This window comes from Cydia fagiglandana, chromosome 24 (genome assembly GCF_963556715.1).
Source record: "Cydia fagiglandana chromosome 24, ilCydFagi1.1, whole genome shotgun sequence".
Classification (NCBI taxonomy): domain Eukaryota; kingdom Metazoa; phylum Arthropoda; class Insecta; order Lepidoptera; family Tortricidae; genus Cydia; species Cydia fagiglandana.
This window is the reverse complement of record NC_085955.1, coordinates 6,178,994-6,203,077: the sequence shown is the minus strand read 5'-3', so window position 1 is coordinate 6,203,077 and position 24,084 is coordinate 6,178,994. Positions and strand designations below refer to the sequence as shown.

At 39.3% G+C, this 24,084-nt stretch overlaps 1 protein-coding gene across 1 annotated transcript; it reads left to right on the top strand.

The window, feature by feature from the left end:
- The first annotated feature begins 2,243 nt into the window (after positions 1-2,243).
- Positions 2,244-23,707, top strand: LOC134676106 (uncharacterized). The gene is made up of 10 exons (XM_063534386.1): positions 2,244-2,324; positions 3,277-3,333; positions 8,260-8,325; positions 9,655-9,771; positions 12,326-12,382; positions 12,720-12,836; positions 15,617-15,726; positions 17,163-17,344; positions 18,578-18,761; positions 23,540-23,707. The coding sequence occupies exons 1-10, from the start codon at positions 2,298-2,300 to the stop codon at positions 23,673-23,675; spliced, it is 1,053 nt and encodes a 350-aa protein (XP_063390456.1). The 5' UTR covers positions 2,244-2,297; the 3' UTR covers positions 23,676-23,707.
- The last annotated feature ends 377 nt before the right edge of the window (positions 23,708-24,084 follow it).

Below are 24,084 nucleotides of genomic sequence, written 5' to 3'. Positions count from 1 at the left end.
GTCCGACTTGCACTTGGCCGGTTTTTTTTTGACAGACCCTGGTCATTATCATTAAATTAATTAAATTCAGTGGTGGATTAGCAGTCTTTGCCGCACCCCCTTCTGCAGTACACATCATATTAACAACATTTTATGTTATTTCTTGTTATCATCAGCAAATTTTTTGTCACAATTTACCGCACCAAATTTTTTGTCACCGGGCCTAATGGGCCTTAGGGTAAATTTTGTGCATGTAGGTATTTAGTATTAAGTTTTATTATGTTGGTTTTTGTTTATTTAATTTAGTTTTAATAAATAAATCGCTACTGTAGATATTGTCAAACATTTACCATGATTGATACTATCATAGATTGATTTAAGTACTATTAATAGTAAGACGATGAAATTGATGACTACAACATCGAGTTGTGTGCATTATAATATAATTATCAAACGATTTACTACCATTGATGAAATAAAAAGTTATTTTATCAATGATAAAAAGTAAGATGATCAAAAGTACTTGAGTATTGTGCAATGCAAACTCTCCAAATATGTATTTATAGGAACAACAGACAGTGGTTAAACAGATTAAACATACAAATTATAAACTAAAATAAATCTAAGAATGAGTAAAACTAACTTGAATGAAGATAGAATGTACTATTTAAATAGTGTCGTCAGCATTTCACAAAACTGACTGAAAGTAGTGTCAGAACAATAAGTTAGACGCGGAATCCGCAAAAACCTAAATCAATACATATACTTAAAAGTTGCGAACACTGCAGATAAATATCTATATCAAGAAATCTGTAACCAAGGAGAATTAAATACGCCGCTATCTGATGGATAACGCGCAAATCAGCAATCAAATATTGACTTAAAACAGATTATATGGAACAAAATTGTATCTGCGTCGACATAACCTAAAATTAAATGGTAAAAAACTTACTGGAAATCGTCGGCGCGTAGCCACGACTTAAACGAACTTGGTAATAATTTATAAATAAATATTAGAGTCTGAATATATATTACAATTCACTTTAGAAGAGAAATTTATACATTTCATATGACATGACACTAGGAGACATACTGTCACAGATAAAGAATACTTGTAGTGATGACGTTTCGCAAACCATAAACTAGGAATAAATTGGGCCATTCACTATCGAACATATTAATGCCAAGTCTCCAAAAAGTAAACTTGGCTAAAAATCGATAAAGCTAAGCTACAAGTGTTACAACGCTAAAAAACATAAGTGTCAACTAAAAATGTCTATGGCCATTCATCTTTGTTATTTATTTGTGTCTGGTGTCTATACGTTTATTTCAAATATTTACTGAAAATAATATATTGAAATGCCTAATAACTTTGATAAACATTTCTTACTGCTGTCTTCTCTAGCCTCCACTCAAAAATTTAAATATTCTACGCCATACTCGGCTCTGGGCATAATAGAAAATATTATTCTGATACTTACCAATGAAACAACGCTTCAAAATTATTTGTAAGTATTGTTTATTTGTTTTCATTGCCGATTCTTAACAATTAGAATTGCTAAACGAATAAATTTACTTTTCTTGTCTTTTGCCTTTAGAATTGACTCTGAATAGACAGCAGATTTAAATGAAAAAATCTGATATTTAATATTCTAATTTCACGTTTTGGATTTATCTATTTTTTTTTTTATCTATTTACCGCTAACGTCAGTTCAATTACCCCAATTATTATCAACAAGTAAAATGTATTTATCAAGTATAATCATTAGAACCAATTTTAATGATGATGATCCTTACGGCCGATTTCGGCCAAGGCGACCACTTCGACTCCTAGTTAGCACGGCGCTCGTGCGCCCGAATATGGCTGACGTAGCCGATCTTTGAGGTGAACCCCTGCGCACATTGAGGGCACGTGAGAACACCAGCCACATAGTGGTAGTGAATGGAAGCAGGCTGATGAATTCCCATGGCCATATCCTGTTTCCATCATCAGATCAGCTCCATGTCATCATAATATTGCATTGTCATCCCACATATGTATGCAAAATTTCAGCTCAATCGGAAATCGGGAAGTGGGTCAAATATAGCATTCAAGATTTGACCCACACCATTGGTGCTCTAACCTAGTACCATACATATGTGTATCCCATATGACCAAGCCTTTACTGGTTAATAAAACTTATGCAGTATTTTTTATCGTCAAAGACTTATCAATCTAACAATCCCAATTAATTAAAACTAACGATCAATTAGGAAAACTTGACTAATTCTTGCTAACTGTAACATAGTCATTCGCTGCCAGAGGCTGGCTCGAAGACATGTTCTTAACGTTTTGTGGGCTGCTGGTAAGAAAACTAAAATACCTTAGTAATTCGAAAGCACTTATACTTGTGTTGAATAAACTATGATCACGGTCCAACTATCCATCCAAGCTTCTCAAGATAAGTATGTATACAGGGTATCCCAGAATTCGACGTCAAGCCGTAAACGGATGATAGACCAAGTCATAACAGTTATCATAAAAATACAAAAAAAAAATCCAACTCATGTTTTTTAAAAATTATGGTCACTTTAAAAATTCACTAAAAAATCCACACCCTGTAATGGTTCTTTAACTCTTGTTACTACAAATTCCATCATTTATTCTAATTTTTTTATTATTGTGTAATCTTGAATAATTACAGGGTGTGGATTTTTTAGTGAATTTTTAAAGTGACCATAATTTTTAAAGAACATGAGTTGGATTTTTTTTTGTATTTTTATGATAACTGTTATGACTTGGTCTATCATCCGTTTACGGCTTGACGTCGAATTCTGGGACACCCTATATGTCTGGAGCCCTTAAGAAAAGTGAGTGGGCTTTGTTTCAGGATAATGTACAATTTTTTATAGCTTTCCAATAAGTTTCTTATAACATGTCCGAATTAAAAACGCGATTTTACTATAACATTTTAGGTTTTTGTCCAGCGTAGGCAATGTGGCAGGTAGCAGCCCTGCTTTGGACACAGAATAAAATAATAGTACTAGCGTACAGAAAAGAAAACTTCCTACAAAACCGAAATTTGACAGCGGCTCAGTGTCGAATCATGCTGTCCCTTTCTAATACATGGCGCTATCCCTTTCGGCTATTTAGGGTTGTCAAAACTCAAGCCATTACCTTATCTGTGGTCGTGCAGGCAAAGGGACGTCAAGTTGTCTCAACCCTAATAATTGCTCGGAGCAATGCTGAGCCGAACGGAGCCGAGTTTGCCCGAAGGGAGGAGTGTCGCACCCCTGGTAATGTATTGTTTGTTACAGTTGCTGAGCGCGGCGTGCGCGGACCCTGAGCCCAGCTTCGGATTTAATTTTCACAACGTAAGTAATAATTACCCAGCGAACTGATATACATGGAAGTATTCTGTCCGCTCAGTTATGACCCAACGTAAACTATTCGATTGTAGGCGGTGCTTACAAACTATTCGATTCGCAACTTCAGTTCGTCCGAGATGACAGTCAGTGACGGATGGCTAAATTGATTTATAAAAACAACGTTTTTTTGTAATTAAAAATGTCTTCATGTGTCGTGAAGTGGTGCAGGAGTTATTTTAGTTCATACCAAGGATAGTGGAATCACTTTTCACTTGTAGTAAACAGATAACTTCAGTAAAATTTGAAATAAACATGACGATTTGTTTTCAATACTATCGTGCTAAGCTAAAACGTAACAACTGCATACGACTTTCATAACAACATACGACTTTTTAAATTGCAAGGATAATAGGGATGGTGTTATGCCAAATGAAGTAGACTATTTTATTAACTTGTGCTTGGTTTAGGTATTTTCTATATAATTATAAATGTAGTAGGTAATGAATTCTTTCTTACAGATTTGTATTTTCCTTTTTTATTTCATGAGACGGAGCTGTAAAAAAACTACCTCATTCTTTCAAATTCATAATCAAATTTGATATTATCATTTTACATTACTTTCCATTCAGATTCCCACAAGATGCTATTCGCAGAGAACTATGGAAAAAAGCTGTCCAATTAGAGAGACATGAAATTAAGTGGATGCCTGGAAAGATATCTAGAATATGTTCTATTCATGAGATATAACTCGTGAGATAATCATACCCGGTCTCCTATATGTAGATACACTTCCACTGAATTAATTTAACAAATACACACATTATCTGAAAATGTTGATCATTCGAATCCACCCTCTACCGTCACATATATGTCGGTTCTCTCTCAAGCGATTTTTGACCCGATTCGTGTACCCATGTAAATTTTGCAGGCTGTATAGCCAGTCCGAATTCTAAGATCAAGTTTACCATACATTTACAATGGCGTACTTGATCTTAGAAAAACGGACAGACTATACCTGAACGTGACTTCGCACTGCCATACAAATTTATAATAAAATATACAAAATACTTATTATAGCGGAATACATTTACACAACAATGATATATTTACTTATGTTGAGTTTTAACTAGTTATCTTTTAATCTGCATTAAATTATTATACGTGAATTATTTGACTGGTTCTTCAATGTATGGCATAAACCTATCCCTGTCCAAGTCATTATTCTAATCAAATATGAACCGCAAACTCTCAGCGGCCAGTACGTACAACAAGAAGGTTATTAGCGGATTAATGTCGCTGATTGGTAGTTATTGACATTATATGCATTTCATCTACACTTAGCTATGTACCATTAGTGTAATAAAGATGACTATTATTTTGTTTACCAGCTTTGATTACAGGCTCTGTAAACGCGTCGTCTTATTTAAATGTAGGCGTAATTTTGTATGTGTGCTAATTTGGCCCGAGAATTTGAACGGTAATGTTCCTAAAGGCGGTTTCCATACTAAATATATGCGTTCACTGTAATTACCACACAAGGCATACATTTCTCAATTGGGACTACTAGAACAAATGGCTCAAAAATTATTGAAAACTATTGGCTCATGCCAACTGCCAAGTCAGATTATCAAGAAGTCACAGTATAGGTTTAGGTGGTCATACTTCTAACTGTCAACTCTATAACTATGTGTACAGTCGCCATCATATATATCGGAGCGGCCAAGGCGCTCACAAATATCTGAACACGCCTCTATTTTCAAAGCGTTAGAGTGCGTGCTCAGATATTGTGAACACCTTGGCCGCTCCGATATATCTGATGGCGACTGTACATACCTACACAATTTTATTTATTTATTTAAACTTTATTGCACGATAACAAAATATACAAATGGCGGACTTAATGCCTTAAGGCATTCTCTACCAGTCAACCATTGGGTCAATCAGAAAACTTGTACTTAGTGCAGGATTGTAGACAACGAGAAGAATTATGAATCACAAATCAGGTTATTCTAAACAATATTCTAATTATAAACTACACATATAAAGATAATAGCAATAGACACCTATATATATACAAACATGCCTACATACATACATATATAAATAAATATGTTCTGTTATGTACCCAAGAATATAAGTAAAATGCGGATCATTTATCGTTAAGCGAGTTAGAGAGGTGTTTACGTAACTTGCTTTTAAAAGAAAATTTGCTCTGTGCTTGCCTTAAGGGAAGGGGGAGGTCATTCCAAAGACGAGCAGCCTGAAGGGCGAAAGAGTTGGAAATAAAGCCAGTGCGGTGATATGGAATAGTCAGTTTAAGACTTCGAGATGTACACAATAGGCTAGATGACAAATTTTCATTTATGGTATCAATCGATCAGGTTTGTTTTTGGGATCAAATGTCTATATGGAACCCATTGCATTAAAGCAATACAAAATTCAGAAATTATAGTCAAAGTCCTACAGTCGTACTTCACTCGCGAAACGCTCCTAAAGGCTCCTCTTCACGTTGGGCCAACGCCAACCAGGGACGCATTTATGCGTTAGAGGGAGCAAGTGATATTGCTATCTCATTCTACCGCATGACTGCGTCCCTCGTTGGCGTTGGCGTTGGCCCAACGTGAAGAGGAGCCTTAACGAAACGATAAATAATATTTAATGTAAAAAAACCGGCCAAGTGCGAGTTGGATTCGCGTTCCAAGGGTTCCGTACATTACACAATTTTTAACAATGTACCTACATACTTTTTATGTGAATTGTGAAACGTGAGTGAAATCTTAAAGTATCCATGGCTCGGTTCAAAAACTTAAGTAATTAAGTCCGACTCACGCTTGACTGCACATTTCTACCTACTATTTTGTGTATTTTTTTTAATTTTATACCCAGTAGTTTCGGTGATAAAGGGGGGAGGGGGTAATTTGATTAATGCCCTTCTCTGATTAACCATAACCATTGTCCAACTTCTGTATGTATTTCTTAGGTTTATTTGCAAGAAGTTAATTTTAGTTGTCAAATTGCACGCCAGATGTCGCTGTACCGTGTGTTGAAAATCCTAGTTCGCGGTGTTAAGATTTTTCCGAGAAACATGACGTCTGGCCGGTACTAAATTATCGCTATATACTTTTAGAACAGAGTTGTACCTCTTTTTGGGCCATTCGCGGTAAGCTCTTAGAAACGTAATTTTAATGCCATTTTATTAAGAAACGGCAAAGATTAAACACATGAAAAAAATATATGTTGTTTTTAAGACCTTTATCTAAGTACGTCGGGTACTCGTTACATAATTGGACAAACTTCGCTCGATAGAAAGAAAATCCAAACATACCCTTATTTTCCACCTTAAAACTCATTTCATTTAAATATTATACTACTTTATGTATTGAAAATCACATCGAAATAAACGTCTGTAATGATGTAATGTCCGTCGGGTTTAATCTTGTTAATTTCGTAACACATATAACTTTAAACTCAAAATTTACGAATTCACGGCACCATTTACTCGCGACCCCGCTGCCATCTCGCCGCTCAGTCCCAAGCGGTCCAAGGACGCGTTGGAGGTCGGACGCTCGCCAATTTTTGAAGCGCTCCATATTACGATTAGTTGGTATTGGTAGTACCTACAGTTTTTCATGGTATAACTCTAGATTCTAAACTCAAGTGGGGTCCCCATATTTCTGCTCTTTCAAATAGACTGAGTTCTGCAGCTTTTGCAGTGAGCAAAACGTTTGCTAACCTATGTGTATGTGTAAACAACTCGATCAGTATTTATTTTCATAACTGCTATAGCATTATGTCATCATAAGACAGAAGGAGCAACCGTTCAGATACTATTGTAACATTGATACGACCGAATAGTTACCAGAGTTAAACTAAGAAAAGTCTTTAGGCGATTTTGATAGCCCACGCAGTGCAAGTATTATTTACACTCATAATTCCATAGAAGTTTGACATTTAAAATAACACTTGCGCTTGGAATTTTGAATGAAAGTGTATATATAACTCATTTTCGCCAAAATGTCCTTTACGCCAATTGAAACCAAAAGTATCGATTTCTAAAGCTTATTATATCACACAAGACTACATGAATTATAAAACAACGTGGAATTAAATGTGATTAGAAATGATTGATTTTTATTATTTTACTGTGGAATACTCTACATATAATTATCTATACTACACCACCATTGTAAATTTCATTAAATACTCATCAAAATACGAATTAGCCTATAAACAATCTCAATTTTATTTATTTCGTCAACATATAAACCTTATTCAATATAAATTTCCGTAAAAAATTTCGGAACTAACAAACCAGAATACGGATGGCGACAGAATAAGGAAGTAGACGTGTTGCGCGGGAATCGTGCGGCGGGGCGCGCGGGGTGCCCCCCTGCCTATTCTATCGTTGCGTCTGCTTCACCCCCTTGAAAACGTAAAACTCGAGTATAAGAGCGCCTTAAGATTAATTTTATGTAATTGAATGTCTTTTGAATCGGCCTGATAACAAATTTGAAATCTCTTTTAAGAGCCCTTCAACGTGCACACTAGCGCCACAGCTAAATAATCGTGATTATTTAAATTTAACGAAAGATATTGCAAAAAGGGGGCCGCTACGTACTGTATTGTGTATTTAAGTACCTTTTGAATACATCAAACTAGTTTTTATACTTTTTATGTTGCTGACCGCGAAACGCGAAAATCGAAATTTCTTTATCTGCCTCTCTCTATCGATCGAATAAGCAAGTGACAGAGAGGCAGAAACAGAACTTTCGATAGTCGTGTTTCACGGTAGGCCATGTGATTGACCTAGTGACGCATGATGTGTCATTGATGATGTCAATGAGATTTGTTTACTGTATGTGCTAGTGGTGCCACCTACGCTGCCTAATATTCCCTATATTGCCGGATTAATGTAAAAAAATCTGATTGCAGTTGAAAGATGACATCTACGAGCAGCCTGTTAATCTTATGTCGCCGAAGAAAGTCCCGCATATGAAGGTAATTAATGGAATTCCTTAATGAGGTTGGCAACTGTCAAAGGTTTGCATAGATGGCGCCATCATAGCTTGCCTCTTTTTCTATGAGATTTGGCTTAAAGGGCTGGCATCATGGTATTAAAAAAACAAAAATTTGACATAATTCTAGGGATTGACGGGGCAAGCTATGATGGCGCCATCTGCTAAAAACTTCCACCGGCCAACCCCATTTGAACTACTTACCTATTTATTCTTTTAGCTCATGAGTCTCATGACTCTCATGAGTAAGTTAAATATGTACACAATTAAAACGCTCGGGCTGTACCTTTGGCTCATTCGCTCGACAGCTTTTTCAATGCGCGTTAAAAAAGTGCTTGAATCTGTCCGCACTCTAAATTCGACTTAATGACTAAGGCTTAAAGTCGAAAATCCAACAACGCCTGATAAAAAGCGCCATCGCTGTCGTGTGAATACATACATGGTTATTTATTTGTGTCATTCAAACGCTTTTTTAACGCGCGTTGAAAAAGCTGCCGTGCGAATGGGGGCTTAAGGCTCATTCCCACGGCATTAAGAGCCCATCAACGTGCACACTAGCGCCACTGCTAAATAATCGTGATTATTTAAATTTAACGACAGGTATTTAAAAAAGGGGGCCGCTACGTACTGTATTGTGTATTTAAGTACCTTTTGAATACATCAAACTAGTTTTTATGTTGCTGGATTCGTCAATCTATGCGTCCAAAGTTAAAACGGCCGCGTTTGTTTTGAGTTCCTAGATCGGCAAATCCAGCAACATAAAAACTAGTCTGATGTATTCAAAAGGTATTTAAATACCCTGAATTGGACCCGGGTCCTTAAACTACGTCCAAGACCACCGGTGGACGGGCAGCAGCGTCCCTCAAATTCGGTGTACTCGACTGCGATCGCCAACCCGCCTGCCAAGCGTGGCGATTATGGCATTCACCCCCCAAAAAAGGGGGAGGCCTATGTTCAGCAGTGGACGTCTTATGGCTGAGATGATGATGATGATTTAAATACACAATACAGCACGTAGCGGCCCCCATTTTTAAATACCTGTCGTTAAATTACGCAATTATTTTACGATTATTTAGCAGTGGCGCTAGTGTGTACGTTGATGGGCACCTACGGAACGGTACCTAAGTACCAGTAGCAAAGCGACGATATCGCGGAGTGAGCCACGCCTGACATAGGCAAAGGGGTAGATAATATATGTATAGGCAGAGGTAGGGTAGAAAAGGCGTTTCAGTCGATGTGTGGAAGGGCGGCACCGTCGTCGAACCCTACGAGTGGTATAATAATGTAAGTTGTAACATGTGTGTTGTGTCAGGGCGAGCTGGAGCGCGGGGCCGGGCCGTGGGCGCCGTACGACATGGCGGGGGCGGGGCGGGCCGAGGAACTGGCGGACGACGCGCCCGAACACAACAGACTTAAACGCCGGGCCAAGGTACTTACGCTACGCTATTGTAGTCGAAACCCGTTTGGGCTGATTTGCGTGATTTAGGGCCGGTTGCACCAAACTGTGCGTATCGTTAAAGAGTTCGCTAAATTTTTATGTATGGAAAGTTTCATAGTGGCGCGCCGGCTGACGTTGATCAGTCTGTCAAATCTGTCAAATGTGGTTGGTGCAACTGGCCCTTAGTAACATTGCGGACTGTTGGTTACGTTCAATTCAACAGTCAGTACAGTCGACGTCAAAGATATGTTTACGCTTTTGCTCCTTACTCCTTTGTAATAAGGCAAAAAATTTAAACAAATCTTTGACGTCGACTGTACCTAAGGTTTTTAAGTAGTTTATTACTTTTTCGTGTTATATCGAAGTACAGAACCCTCCGTTATGCGTGGTCCAACACTTTTTTAAATGCATTCAGTATCTAGGCAACGCTAAATAACACAAGATTATTTGCACACCGGTAAAAAAGGTATTTTGAACCAAGAAACCTCCTTCTCATATCATAAATTGGAACTAACATTTTAACTATCAGTTGTATATTACCTAAATTTGTAAATAAACTTTTTTTGTATTTTTTTTTGTATTTGATACGTATCCTTTTTTTAAACAAATACGTATCCTTTTTGTAGACAAAGTTTGTTGTGTTCAAGATACCTTGAAAGTTCCAATATTTAAAAACAAATTTTCTTACACATATTTGGTTCAAAATACTTTTTTTATCTGTGCAGAGAACGCGCCGCTTCCTCACTCAGCAAGGTCCAAAAATACGAGAAAGACCCCACCACTACGTGTACCCGGAACCCGTAAAAGATCGAGTTTTAGAATTCACAACTTCAACCAAAAAACCCGCCATACTACCCGACCAAATGTCACCCGGGGTGATATTCAGAGTGCGTATGTCCGATGCGATTTTAAGAATCAAACAGCGCATGTACGAAGACCCGGAGAGACATATAGAATCAGATATAATCTATACTAACTTAATAAAAAAAGTAGTCATGGATGAGATCACTAAATTCCACAACCTGTTACTAATGTACAAGACAGATAAAAGCATTAAAGAACATCTAGGCGAGTGTGGAGGAAGAATCTACAAATTTATTAGTTACATGACTATAAAAGTACATATATACTGTCTGTTTGACGCTCTGTGGATAGATGGAAATCCGTATGTGATCGGAGACGAGTATTCGGTGACTCCCGTGGAAGTACCCCCGATGCTGCAGTGTGACGCGGCGGAATGCAACTCCGTGGTATTTGTGGATTCCATCACCGAGCCTAAGGACGTTGAGGAGTGATTTGGCAATAAATTGTGGGGATTTAGTTGGTTGTATCATTTATAAAGCATGCTACTTACCTTTGAACCGACTTTTTAAGATACCATAGATTTTTTTTACAATGTGTATTTGTCTGAAAGTGTGGACTGAATGTAGATGTAGTGACAAAAATTGAGAAAGGTATGTTGAAATGGTTTGGACATGTGGAAAGAATGAGTGAAAGAAGGTTAACGAGAGTGTATAAGGGAGAAGTGGAAGTTGGAGTTGGAAGGGGTAGACCTCGGCGGACTTTCTCTGATCAGATCGGGGAAATCCTGAAGAAAGGCCAGGTCAAGAGCACCCTAAACCGGGGAGCGTGTATGAGGAATGTTATGAAAGTGAAGGAAGCGAAAGAGGTATGTCAGGATCGTAGCAAGTGGAAATCCGTGGTCTCTGCCTACCGCTCCGGGAAATAGGCGTGATTATATGTATGTATGTATGTATTTGTCTGTTATTTGACCACATTAGCCGTCAGCCCGTCACTATCTATCAGATTCCGAAAGTAGGGTCATTGCGTCAATTCACCGTCCAGTGCCTGTTTGCGTCCACTTAGCGCAGTTGCCACAAAGAAATGTGTATAATTTCAAGAATTGCATATAATTTCAATATATAGGTAATAAATATTAAAACCGCCAAGTGGGCGGAAACAGGCACTGGATTGTGAATTGACGCGATGACCCTACAGGGGCTGTAGCTAATGTGACACTCATTTAAGGACAAACTCCGATCGAAAAGTGTAAATATATCGGGGATGACAGATGCGACGAAAAGTCATGATGATGATCAAGAAAAGCATCGTTATCATTTCCATGCATAATTATTATTTAAGGTTTGATTGGAGTTGAAGTACGATTGGCACATTGTTAGGCCCCCAGTACTTTACAGAAAATATAATAAGGGTTGTGTAAGGGCAGGCGTAGCTCACTCCGCGATTTCGTCGCTTTGCTACAGGTAGCTAAAAGTACATCCGTTCGACCCCAATTTTGGGGTTTGCCATAAGCCGCGCGTGGCGCTGTCGCCACGTAGCAGCCATATCTGTGCTGATCGTGACAGACGCGTTTTGTTAGAGAGTGAGTCTTCTGTACCTAGTACTATTATTTATTCTGTGGTAAGGGTAACAAGTGTAAAAGCCCCCTTATATTTGTTTATATAAATCATGAGGAATAAGAGCGTTTCCACATTGTACGACGATATCGGTACAATGTAAAAACGCTTAAGTCTTATTGCTGCAGCGGCGGCGCGGACGCGTGCAAAGACGTCAGGGCCGCACCGGAGCTCCACCGAAAGAGGTATGTGGTTTAAATACCTATTACCTAATACTGTAACGTAAAAACACACGAAGTCATAATTTCATAGAAGATTGATGTTTAAAATAACACTTGCACTGCGTGGGCTATCAAAATCGATGCAGATTTTTCTTGTAAAATGTATTTAAAAATTCTGAAAAAAACTACATTGGTCTTTTAGGGCTAGATTTTACATTAAGCGGATGCCCCGTAGAAAAATATAACATCGACGAAATAAGGACCGCCCTAACCCTACTGTGTGTGTACCTATGTAAATCTTTAAACAGCTTGCAGTTTTCGACCTTGTTTATACATATAAAGCCGTGTGTATGTGTGGTAGGGGAATGGCAGCGCGGCAACCGAAGTACCGGTGGCTCGCCGCAGCAGCCGCCGCCGACCCAAGCAGAAGAAGCCTGTATACGACACCTGGCTTGGACCCGACCAGAGGAGGACTGAGGTTCGTATACGTGCAGCATACGAAATTTATTTATTCTTTCCTCATCATATCATCCCGTTATCGCCCACTGCTGTGCTGAGCATAGGCTTGTCTTCTAGTACGCGCGCCACTTGTCCCGGTCCTGAGCTAATCTCTTCGAAAAGTGGCCCGCAATCTTCCGGATGTCATCTAGCCAACAAAACGGACGTCAAACTTAAAATTAGACTCGCTTGACGCCTAACCAATTTCACAGACACAAAACTCCAATGAAAGCATAGGTACTAATGGCGTTTTAGGTACAAAATGGGCGATTCTCAGAGATGACATTCGGTGCCTGACTTCGGTGCCAAAAATTTTTTTTAACTTATATAATATGCGAGTTTATTTCCTAAAATCTACCCTTGATATAAAAAATATTGGTAGTGGAGGCCTCCATTAGAACCTTATAGTTTTCAAGATATTTGAGATTTAAAAACACCGAAATCATGTGCAGGCACTGAAATCAATTTTCGTCACCGAATTCAATAATGCTTACACCAAAATCACATTTAGGTTTTAAATCTCAATTATATAATTATTTTAATCATATTTTTCAATCCTATTTGTTGATAAGCGATGTAACAAGGCTAATGATCTCGAAAGCTTACATAACTTTAATAGATATAGACTCAAGATTTTAAAATAACCAAATTACGGCTTGTAAATCAACATCTCTAGCAGATATCCCACACTATATGACTGGCCTCATATAATAGGGTGATGTGTGGTCCTGAAACGAGTTTCAGACGTGTCGACATTGTCGACCACAAATTCGCACATTATAATCATTTATTCATTGCATTATTATATCCATGAAGGAGAAGATGTTTGTTTCACGCAATCCGACCGCACACGCATCTAAAAAAAACTTATGTTACCTGCACCCGATAAACAATACACTCTTGAGTGGTGTTCAATGCTCATTAAATATTTAATGTACTTATAAAGCAATGTGATGCAATACGGAAAACAAGTATTTTTTTAATAAAAGAGTTTAAAAGCGTGAACTCTAATCTAATATTTGAAGTAGTCGAGTAATGCTTGAAGATCCAATTACCAATTAATTATGATCTCCAGCACCCTCAAACACTTGAGCTTAATTGTAACAAAGTTGTTGACAAAGACATAAGACATTGAGGATTGTTAAAACATTTGCTGTGTTCAATTTGTGTCTATGGCTATCCTTTAGAAATATCGATCAGTAGGTACGCTCAGTGCCTTTGAAGCGATCTCGACATTAGAATGCTATTTTATTTTTAATCCCTTGTTCTGTACATCCCGTCCCTTGGGTTCACCTTGCATAGTACTTACATACACAAGTTATTTTAAAAGAAGTGGGATCTAATTGACTACATTTATTTAACATGGCTGACATGTTTAAAGGTATCGAGATGTAGGGCCTCCGGTGATACAGAGGACAACGAACATAATTTACTTAATTGGTTGGAAAAGAATATCAAGACAGAGAAAGAAACATTGAGTCTATACGTCTGGTTTAAAAAACTACTCATAGTGAACTAGTGATTTTGTGTACCTACTATGACATAATTTACTTACAAACATAATTTTACGTTTGTACAACGTATCTTTCACTTTTTAGACATGATAAATTAGTACAACAAACTAGTTTACAAAGCAGGATTTGAATTCAGTGATCACTTTTTTGATATCGGTGGTCAAAAAATCCACCGAAACCAGGGAAATCAACACCAGCTATATCAAAATTAATCGCTTTTTAGCAATTACAGAAATAGCATGAACGATACAGAGGAGATGTAATAATGGTGGATTTACGTACTTTCGATGACTTCTTAATCACTTACATAACGATAATTGCACTAAAACTTTCGGAGTAAATTGCACCACCGATCTCAAAAAAACATAGGACCAAACCCTGCGAAGGACGGAGAAACGTTTAAAAAATCACTTTATTGTACTGTGACTGTACCTCTACTTTATTCAACGGTTAAGGCACAACTAAAGCATACTATGTTTGAGACACTGAGTTCCTGGTGTACAACTTTCAAGGAGTACTGACATGTTTTGCAAATTACACCGATATCAGTCACTAGCCCGGGACACATCGTAAATTTGGTTTTATTCAATGTGTTGAGCAAACACATTATTGTGGTATAAAGAATATGATAAGCTAACTAATACCCTATGCGTGAATACCCATAATAACTCCGATCTAATGCCCCATCTTGAGTAATAATTTTTTGTTTCATAAAATCTGGGTGCGGGACACGCCCACCGAACATCATTTTTGGCATTTGAATTTTTTTTTCTTGTATTATTTAAATAATAAATAAATAATTTGATAGTGTTCCAGACAGAATATAAGCTGAAGATCATGCCTAAATTAATTCAGATTTATTGAACAGTAAATTCAATCAATTACTGCCCCGGACACGTAAAAACGGCCCTCCTGAGAAATGCCCAAATGGTACAATCGCCTGCGCTCCCGGTGTTCCACCCTTAGGGCGATAGGCGATACGATTTGAACGCTTAGCAGGTAGCCAGAGGTAGGCGCTCGGTTGCAAGGATTAAGGGGGAACGCGGCCAGCGTCCTGGGAACAATGCCTCAGGCTAATTTAGGGCTAGATTTATGATTAATTTATTTTGTTATTTAATATCTGCTTTAATAAATGTACCCATTATTTTTTTCTTAACTGGAACACCGCGAGCGCAGGCGGTTATCAAATTACAGCGCCATCTATTATAGTGAATTGTTACATAATAACCACTATATAATTGTACAGGATGGGAAGTTCGTAGAGATGCCGAAAGACCTGTACCAGGCGCACCTGCGGCCCGGGGTCATCTTCCGTATACACATGTCGGAGGCCATCCTTAAGATGCAGTACCGCAAGTAAGTCAACGAAATACCACTGGAGTTATAGTTCGTTTTTTTTGCATTAGAAATTAGGTAAACAATCTGAATGTGTCTTTTAATTGAAAAACACATTTTAAAAATAAGTTACTGCAAATATGTAACAATTATGAATCTAATACGATGATCATTTATATTCTTCTGCTTTCATAAGTAATAGTTTTTGAATTTTAAAAAGCGTTTTTCAATTAAAAGACATTTCAAGATCGCTTACCTTCTTGCAAGTTCTTTCTAATGCTAAAAAAACGAACTATAGACCATGAAACGTTTGCAGCGATTATGTTAGCCCACGCAGTGCAAGTGTTATTTTAAACGTCAAATTTCTATGAAGTTATGACGCATATATAACACTTGCACTGCGTGGGCTATCAAAATCGCTGTAGGCTTTTCTTGGTCTAACCCTATCATTGTTTTTTCGCAGGTTATGGTTATAATTATAACATGTTCGATATGTTTCATAGAATCAAGTTAAAACTTACGTGAAGTTTCAGATCTCAAAAAATAGTTTGATTTCTAACTGGTGGCCTTCGAGCACAGACCATCCTCCAAACTGAGCATAGTCGCGCTACCCCCTCTGCCACGCATACGGTAATTTTACTCCATGTTCGAGTCGAAAGTGTCTTTGTGTGACGTCCGTGTCTTTGAACGGACCAATCACGGCACGGGACTTCGCTCACCTCGTCCCGCGCACCCCCGCATTTTTGGCATCATCGGTTGCATGAAATAATTGCTCTAAACTCGGTCTAGAGGATAGTCTATGCCTTCGAGCAACACCGGGAAGGGAGACGGCATTTTTCCCCTCTGGCGAAGCATAGTTACAACTCCAGGTACGGCAGTGTCTGTTGTGACTCGTCCGTACACTAAAAGAGATCGAGGTGTGCAAGATTTGTCTTTGACTTGTGTTATTTTCTATGTATTTGTGTCGTCATTACAGATTGGATTTGGTATGTAGTGAGCGCGACTGTGTGCACGTTTCCCCCCGCAATAAATGGCAGAATGATTTGTACGGCAAGATATCGCTTAGTCTCCTATCTTCCGATATGTCGGAAACCGGTGTTGCTCGAAGTTGGTGGCCTATTAATTCGACTATAAATAAAATAAATATTATAGGACATTTTTACACAAACATACAAACATACACGTACACGTATTATTTAAACATACTAAGGTGTATTCGGGTAATGCCGAATGTCGGATAATTCCGAAATTCACATGAAAATCACCCTTAATTCCATCATAATAAAAGTCTCTTTTCGGAATTATCCGACAGTTTTCGACATTCGGAATTACCCGAGTAAACCTTATGTACTTAACAGTTTAAGTTCTTTCTTGAAAACTCCAAGAGATTATGGAATCGGATTTTGTCAAGAAATAAAGTTCATAAGATCAGCCGTTTTAATATTAGCTTCTTCCAGTTACGGCGAAGACAAGGACGAGTCCGTGATCGAGGCCGACGTGGAGTACCTCCGGCTCACGCGCAAGGTCATCAACGACGAGATCACCAAGTTCGAGGACCTTCGCTGGCTGGTCGGGTGGTTCCGCAACCGGTCGCAGCTGGTGCAAGAGCACACCTGCAACACCCGCTACCTCGCCGTCGGTGCGTATTCATTTAAACTTTATTGCACAAATCTTTATTGAAAACTTTATTGATATTTACCACTAGCTTTTCGGCGAAGGAAAACATCGTGAGGAAACCTGCATACATCTGCGAAGAAATTCATAGGTGTCTGTGAAGTCCCCAATCCGCATTGGGCTAGCGTGGGGACTATAGCCCAAGCCCTCTCGCGCATGAGAGGAGGCCGGTGCTCAGCAGTGGGACGTAAATAGGCTGAAATGATAATGATGATTGTACAAATCTACACAAGAAGAGCACTAATGGCGGACTTAACGCCTTGAGGCATTCTCTAGCAGTCAACCGTTGGGCTAAACAGAGATAGATACCTACCTAGTTTGGTTATAAATAGTAGATATGAAAATAGACTGATACTAAGGTCAGCTGCATTCGAGGGAAGCCAGTGCTGTCAAACTGGTTTAACTTGACAGACATTCATACTATACTTTACACAAATAGGTATCCCTTAAACATACCTTATATACAAATTCAATATACATAAATAAACATACATAAGTACATATAATAATTACGTATCTATAGTTCGTTTTTTTTAGCATTAGACAGAACTTGCAAGAAGGTAAGCGATCTTGACATGTCTTTTAATTGAAAAACGCTTTTTAAAAATCAATAACTATTATTTATGAAAGCAGACGAATATAAATGATCGTATTAGATTCATAATTGTTACTTATTTGCCGTAACTTTTTTTTTAAATGTGTTTTTCAATTAAAAGACACGTCAAGATTGTTTACCTAATTTCTAATGCTAAAAAAAAAAACGAAGTATAGTATGAGACATCACGTAGACATTTATTCGCGAATGCGTAGGTATTAATACAATCGAACTGGGACAAAGGTCGGAATCTCAAGAACAGTCCTCAAATTTGCAACAGTCCTTACCAGGATTCAAACTGGGGACCTCCTGTTTTGTAGGCATCAGAGTCACTGTCGACTAAGCTAGGAGGCTGTCAAATTTGTTGAATTTTCGCCGAAGGGTGTCAAGTTTCGGCGGTTCCGCGGCCGGCTCTCTGATACTGCGGGGTTGCGTAATGCATCGCAACCATAATGTGACTTGTGCTATTTAGTTTTAAAACATACTTTTTTATAATGTGTGCTAGTTTTAAGGTATTTAACTATGCGCCACTAGCCCACTAGTTGCCTGAAATAAAGATTTTCATTCATTCAAATTTGCTACAAAATTTGTTCCTTTTTCCAGGCATCCCCCCCACAATCTGGACGCACCCTGAGGAGTACATGAAACGCATGTGCCTCTTCGACAATGTGTATCTCGACCATATACCTTACGTAGTCGGCGAAGACAGCTCTTTGATGGCGGCCGTCGCTCCCCCCGTGTTACACTGTGACGCTTCTACTTGCACCAGCGTACCGTTCATTGACAGGTGATTATAAGCTCAATACTGCTGTGAGTAAGGCATAAATCTGACAATGTTTCTCGACCACATCCCTTACGTAGTAGGCGAGGACAGCTCTTTGATGGCGGCTGTCGCTCCCCCCGTGTTACACTGTGATGCTTCTACTTGCACTAGCGTGCCGTTCATTGACAGGTGATTATAAGCTCAATACTGCTGTGAGTAAGGCATAAATCTGACAATGTTTCTCGACCACATCCCTTACGTAGTAGGCGAGGACAGCTCTTTGATGGCGGCTGTCGCTCCCCCCGTGTTACACTGTGACGCTTCTACTTGCACCAGCGTACCGTTCATTGACAGGTGATTATAAGCTCAATACTGCTGTGAGTAAGGCATAAATCTGACAATGTTTCTCGACCACATCCCTTACGTAGTAGGCGAGGACAGCTCTTTGATGGCGGCTGTCGCTCCCCCCGTGTTACACTGTGATGCTTCTACTTGCACTAGCGTGCCGTTCATTGACAGGTGATTATAAGCTCAATACTGCTGTGAGTAAGGCATAAATCTGACAATGTTTCTCGACCACATCCCTTACGTAGTAGGCGAGGACAGCTCTTTGATGGCGGCTGTCGCTCCCCCCGTGTTACACTGTGATGCTTCTACTTGCACTAGCGTGTCGTTCATTGACAGGTGATTATAAGCTCAATACTGCTGTGAGTAAGGCATAAATCTGACAATGTTTCTCGACCACATCCCTTACGTAGTAGGCGAGGACAGCTCTTTGATGGCGGCTGTCGCTCCCCCCGTGTTACACTGTGATGCTTCTACTTGCACTAGCGTACCGTTCATTGACAGGTGATTATAAGCTCAATACTGCTGTGAGTAAGGCATAAATCTGACAATGTTTCTCGACCACATCCCTTACGTAGTAGGCGAGGACAGCTCTTTGATGGCGGCTGTCGCTCCCCCCGTGTTACACTGTGATGCTTCTACTTGCACTAGCGTGCCGTTCATTGACAGGTGATTATAAGCTCAATAACCCTATAATTAAGGTTTAAGTCTGTTTGACAATGTTCCTCGACCACAATCCTTACGTAGTAGGCGAGGACAGCTCTTTGATGGCGGCCGTCGCTCCCCCCGTGTTACACTGTGACGCTTCTACTTGCACCAGCGTACCGTTCATTGACAGGTGATTATAAGCTCAATACTGCTGTGAGTAAGGCATAAATCTGACAATGTTTCTCGACCACATCCCTTACGTAGTAGGCGAGGACAGCTCTTTGATGGCGGCCGTCGCTCCCCCCGTGTTACACTGTGACGCTTCTACTTGCACCAGCGTACCGTTCATTGACAGGTGATTATAAGCTCAATACTGCTGTGAGTAAGGCATAAATCTGACAATGTTTCTCGACCACATCCCTTACGTAGTAGGCGAGGACAGCTCTTTGATGGCGGCTGTCGCTCCCCCCGTGTTACACTGTGACGCTTCTACTTGCACTAGCGTGCCGTTCATTGACAGGTGATTATAAGCTCAATACTGCTGTGAGTAAGGCATAAATCTGACAATGTTTCTCGACCACATCCCTTACGTAGTAGGCGAGGACAGCTCTTTGATGGCGGCTGTCGCTCCCCCCGTGTTACACTGTGATGCTTCTACTTGCACTAGCGTGCCGTTCATTGACAGGTGATTATAAGCTCAATACTGCTGTGAGTAAGGCATAAATCTGACAATGTTTCTCGACCACATCCCTTACGTAGTAGGCGAGGACAGCTCTTTGATGGCGGCTGTCGCTCCCCCCGTGTTACACTGTGATGCTTCTACTTGCACTAGCGTGCCGTTCATTGACAGGTGATTATAAGCTCAATACTGCTGTGAGTAAGGCATAAATCTGACAATGTTTCTCGACCACATCCCTTACGTAGTAGGCGAGGACAGCTCTTTGATGGCGGCTGTCGCTCCCCCCGTGTTACACTGTGATGCTTCTACTTGCACTAGCGTACCGTTCATTGACAGGTGATTATAAGCTCAATACTGCTGTGAGTAAGGCATAAATCTGACAATGTTTCTCGACCACATCCCTTACGTAGTAGGCGAGGACAGCTCTTTGATGGCGGCTGTCGCTCCCCCCGTGTTACACTGTGATGCTTCTACTTGCACTAGCGTGCCGTTCATTGACAGGTGATTATAAGCTCAATAACCCTATAATTAAGGTTTAAGTCTGTTTGACAATGTTCCTCGACCACAATCCTTACGTAGTAGGCGAGGACAGCTCTTTGATGGCGGCCGTCGCTCCCCCCGTGTTACACTGTGACGCTTCTACTTGCACCAGCGTGCCGTTCATTGACAGGTGATTATAAGCTCAATAACCCTATAATTAAGGTTTAAATCTGTTTGACAATGTTCCTCGACCACAATCCTTACGTAGTAGGCGAGGACAGCTCTTTGATGGCGGCCGTCGCTCCCCCCGTGTTACACTGTGACGCTTCTACTTGCACCAGCGTACCGTTCATTGACAGGTGATTATAAGCTCAATAACCCTATAATTAAGGTTTAAGTCTGTTTGACAATGTTCCTCGACCACATCCATTACGTAGTAGGCGAGGACAGCTCTTTGATGGCGGCCGTCGCTCCCCCCGTGTTACACTGTGACGCTTCTACTTGCACTAGCGTGCCGTTCATTGACAGGTGATTATAAGCTCAATAGGGTTGCCAACCCAGCAAACATTTTTGGTCAATATTCCGAAAAAGGCACCTATTTTAGGTCGCACAATTTAGGGGACTAAAATGAGGCACGTCGAATCGACGTCGTCGGCACGTCGAGTCGACATAAATGGGGAAAAAACGCACGTGCCGGCGACGTATTGTTTGACGGTAAATTAGTGATTACAACCATTAGGTCAACACTAGGTCATGTTTCCTACGTCGATTCGACGTCGCCACGACGTGCCGCGTAGTTGAAATGTACTAATTTGGTAATATTTACCACCTTTAGACGTGATGGTGACATATTTTTATCCATATAATTACTCTACGAGGCAATATTTAGATGAGACGCGATGAAGAGAAAAAGAGACACAAACATTACGCTTATATATTCTTTTCACTCAGAAACACAATGTCTAACAAGAAAACAACTCAAAGTTGTGCAATGATAATGGCGGCCACTAAGTCATATAAAATAATTTAGGCCGATTACACAGATGAAGAACGGTGAAATCTAGTGCGCAGAAAATTTTTTCGTGCAGTATGTTAGGTTTACATACAAAACTATCGATGGGCTTTTGAAATATTTAAGTTTTCAACATTTTATAAAATCAAAATGCATAATATTGACGACCGGTCTGGCCTAGTTGGTAGTGACCCTGCCTATGAAGCCGATGGTCCCGGGTTCGAATCCTGGTAAGGGCATTTATTTGTATGATGATACAGATATTTGTTCCTGAGTCATGGTTGTTTTCTATGTATTTAAGTATTTATATATTATATACATCGTTGTCTGAGTACCCACAACACAAGCTTTCTTGAGCTTACCGTGGGGCTCAGTCAATTTGTGTTAAATTTCCTTTAATATTTATTTATTTATTTATTTATTATTTAATATGATAATATATTATATTTGCTTGTAATTGAATATTTGTGTGTGTGTGAGTGTATTGACTTAATCAAAAATATTGTTTTATTTTGAATATTAGCACAATGAAGTACCGTGTGATGGCACCATTCAAGATATAAAACAACTTAAATTATGCAATTTATATTTAGCATCTCGTTATAATAAAAGAAAATGGCGGCACAACCTTATGGTATCGATAGTACTTGTGTTTTACCTTTAAGTGTTTTTAACTATATGGTCACAATTTGGTATCTATTTTAAGTAACATTTACCTAAAATTAGTAGCTAAATCGACATAAAATCGACGACCTAAAGGTCTCCGTATAAGAAATAATTACGTCGCAAATACACCTAAAATGTCTTATTAGTACATTTGACCTACTGGTCAAACTTTGAAGTTAATGTTACCTAATGTTTCTACTTATTTTCAACAATTAAGTCCCTGACTTCATGGTCCCCGTATAAGAAATAATTACGTCGCATATACACCTAAAATGCCTTATTAGTACATTTGACCTATTGGTCAGGGTTCGATGTTAATTTTACCTAATATTTCGACCGATTTTCAACCAATAAGTCCCTGACTTCATGGGCTCCGTATAAGAAATAATTACGTCGCATATACACCTAAAATGCCTTATTAGTACATTTGACCTATTGGTCAGGGTTCGAAGTAAATTTTACCTAATAATTCGACTTATTTTCAACCATTAAGTCCGTGACTTCATAGTCCCCGTATAAGAAATAATTACGTCGCATATACACCTAAAATGCCTAATTAGTAGATTTGACCTATTGGTTAGGGTTCAAAGTTAATTTTACCTAATATTTCGCCTTATTTTCAACCCGTAAGTCCCTGACTTCATGGTGTATTTATGAAGTGAAATATACGTTTTATTGTCCCTATATTTTGACTTGAAAGTAAAAGTGTACAATACGTAAAATTATTGGTGACTTAGGACGTAATTTTTACTTAAATTGGTAAAATCGGCTTCGAGCCTAGGAAAAAATACTTAAAATGTTTGCTGGGAACCGTACTAACGGAACGCTTGCCTGCGTGACGGGCACCCACCAAGGGCGCAAAATATTGATAGGTATTTTTAATTTTTTAGCTTTAGTTATCTTAACTGTAGTTAAATTTAGTCTTATATCATTGTAAAACACTTATTATATAATAATTTTCTATAATTTCAGCGTGATGTTCGACGAGAAGCTAGAGCGCTCGAACGTGCGCACAACGACGCGCTGCCAGGCGAGCTGCCGCGCGCACTGCCGCAACGACCCGGACTGCCTCAAGCGCTGCTCCGACCGCTGCCTGCGCGCCGATTGATTTACTAACTATATTATATAAACTTGATTATACCAATCTAGTTTAATTTTTACTATAGTCACAGAATAAATAATACTGATGATGATGATGATGCTCTCCTGACCGATTTCGGCCACAGCGACTGTGTGCTCTGGGTCTGGAGTAGGCAATTTTTAACTCGTGTTATTAGAGTGTAGCTGATCCACTCTCTGGTGCGCCCTTAAGTGGCTCACGTACCCTATCTTCTTGCTAAATACTCGAGCGCATTTTGGGCACGTCAGCACACCACCTAAATAATTGTAGGAAATTGAAGCGGGCGGACGAGCTTTAAGCTCATTTCGTTTTTTGTCGAGCTCACTGCGGCGTTCAGCCTCAAATACGCTAACTCGATCACGAATGATGCGCCGCCATAATAATACTACTAGGTACA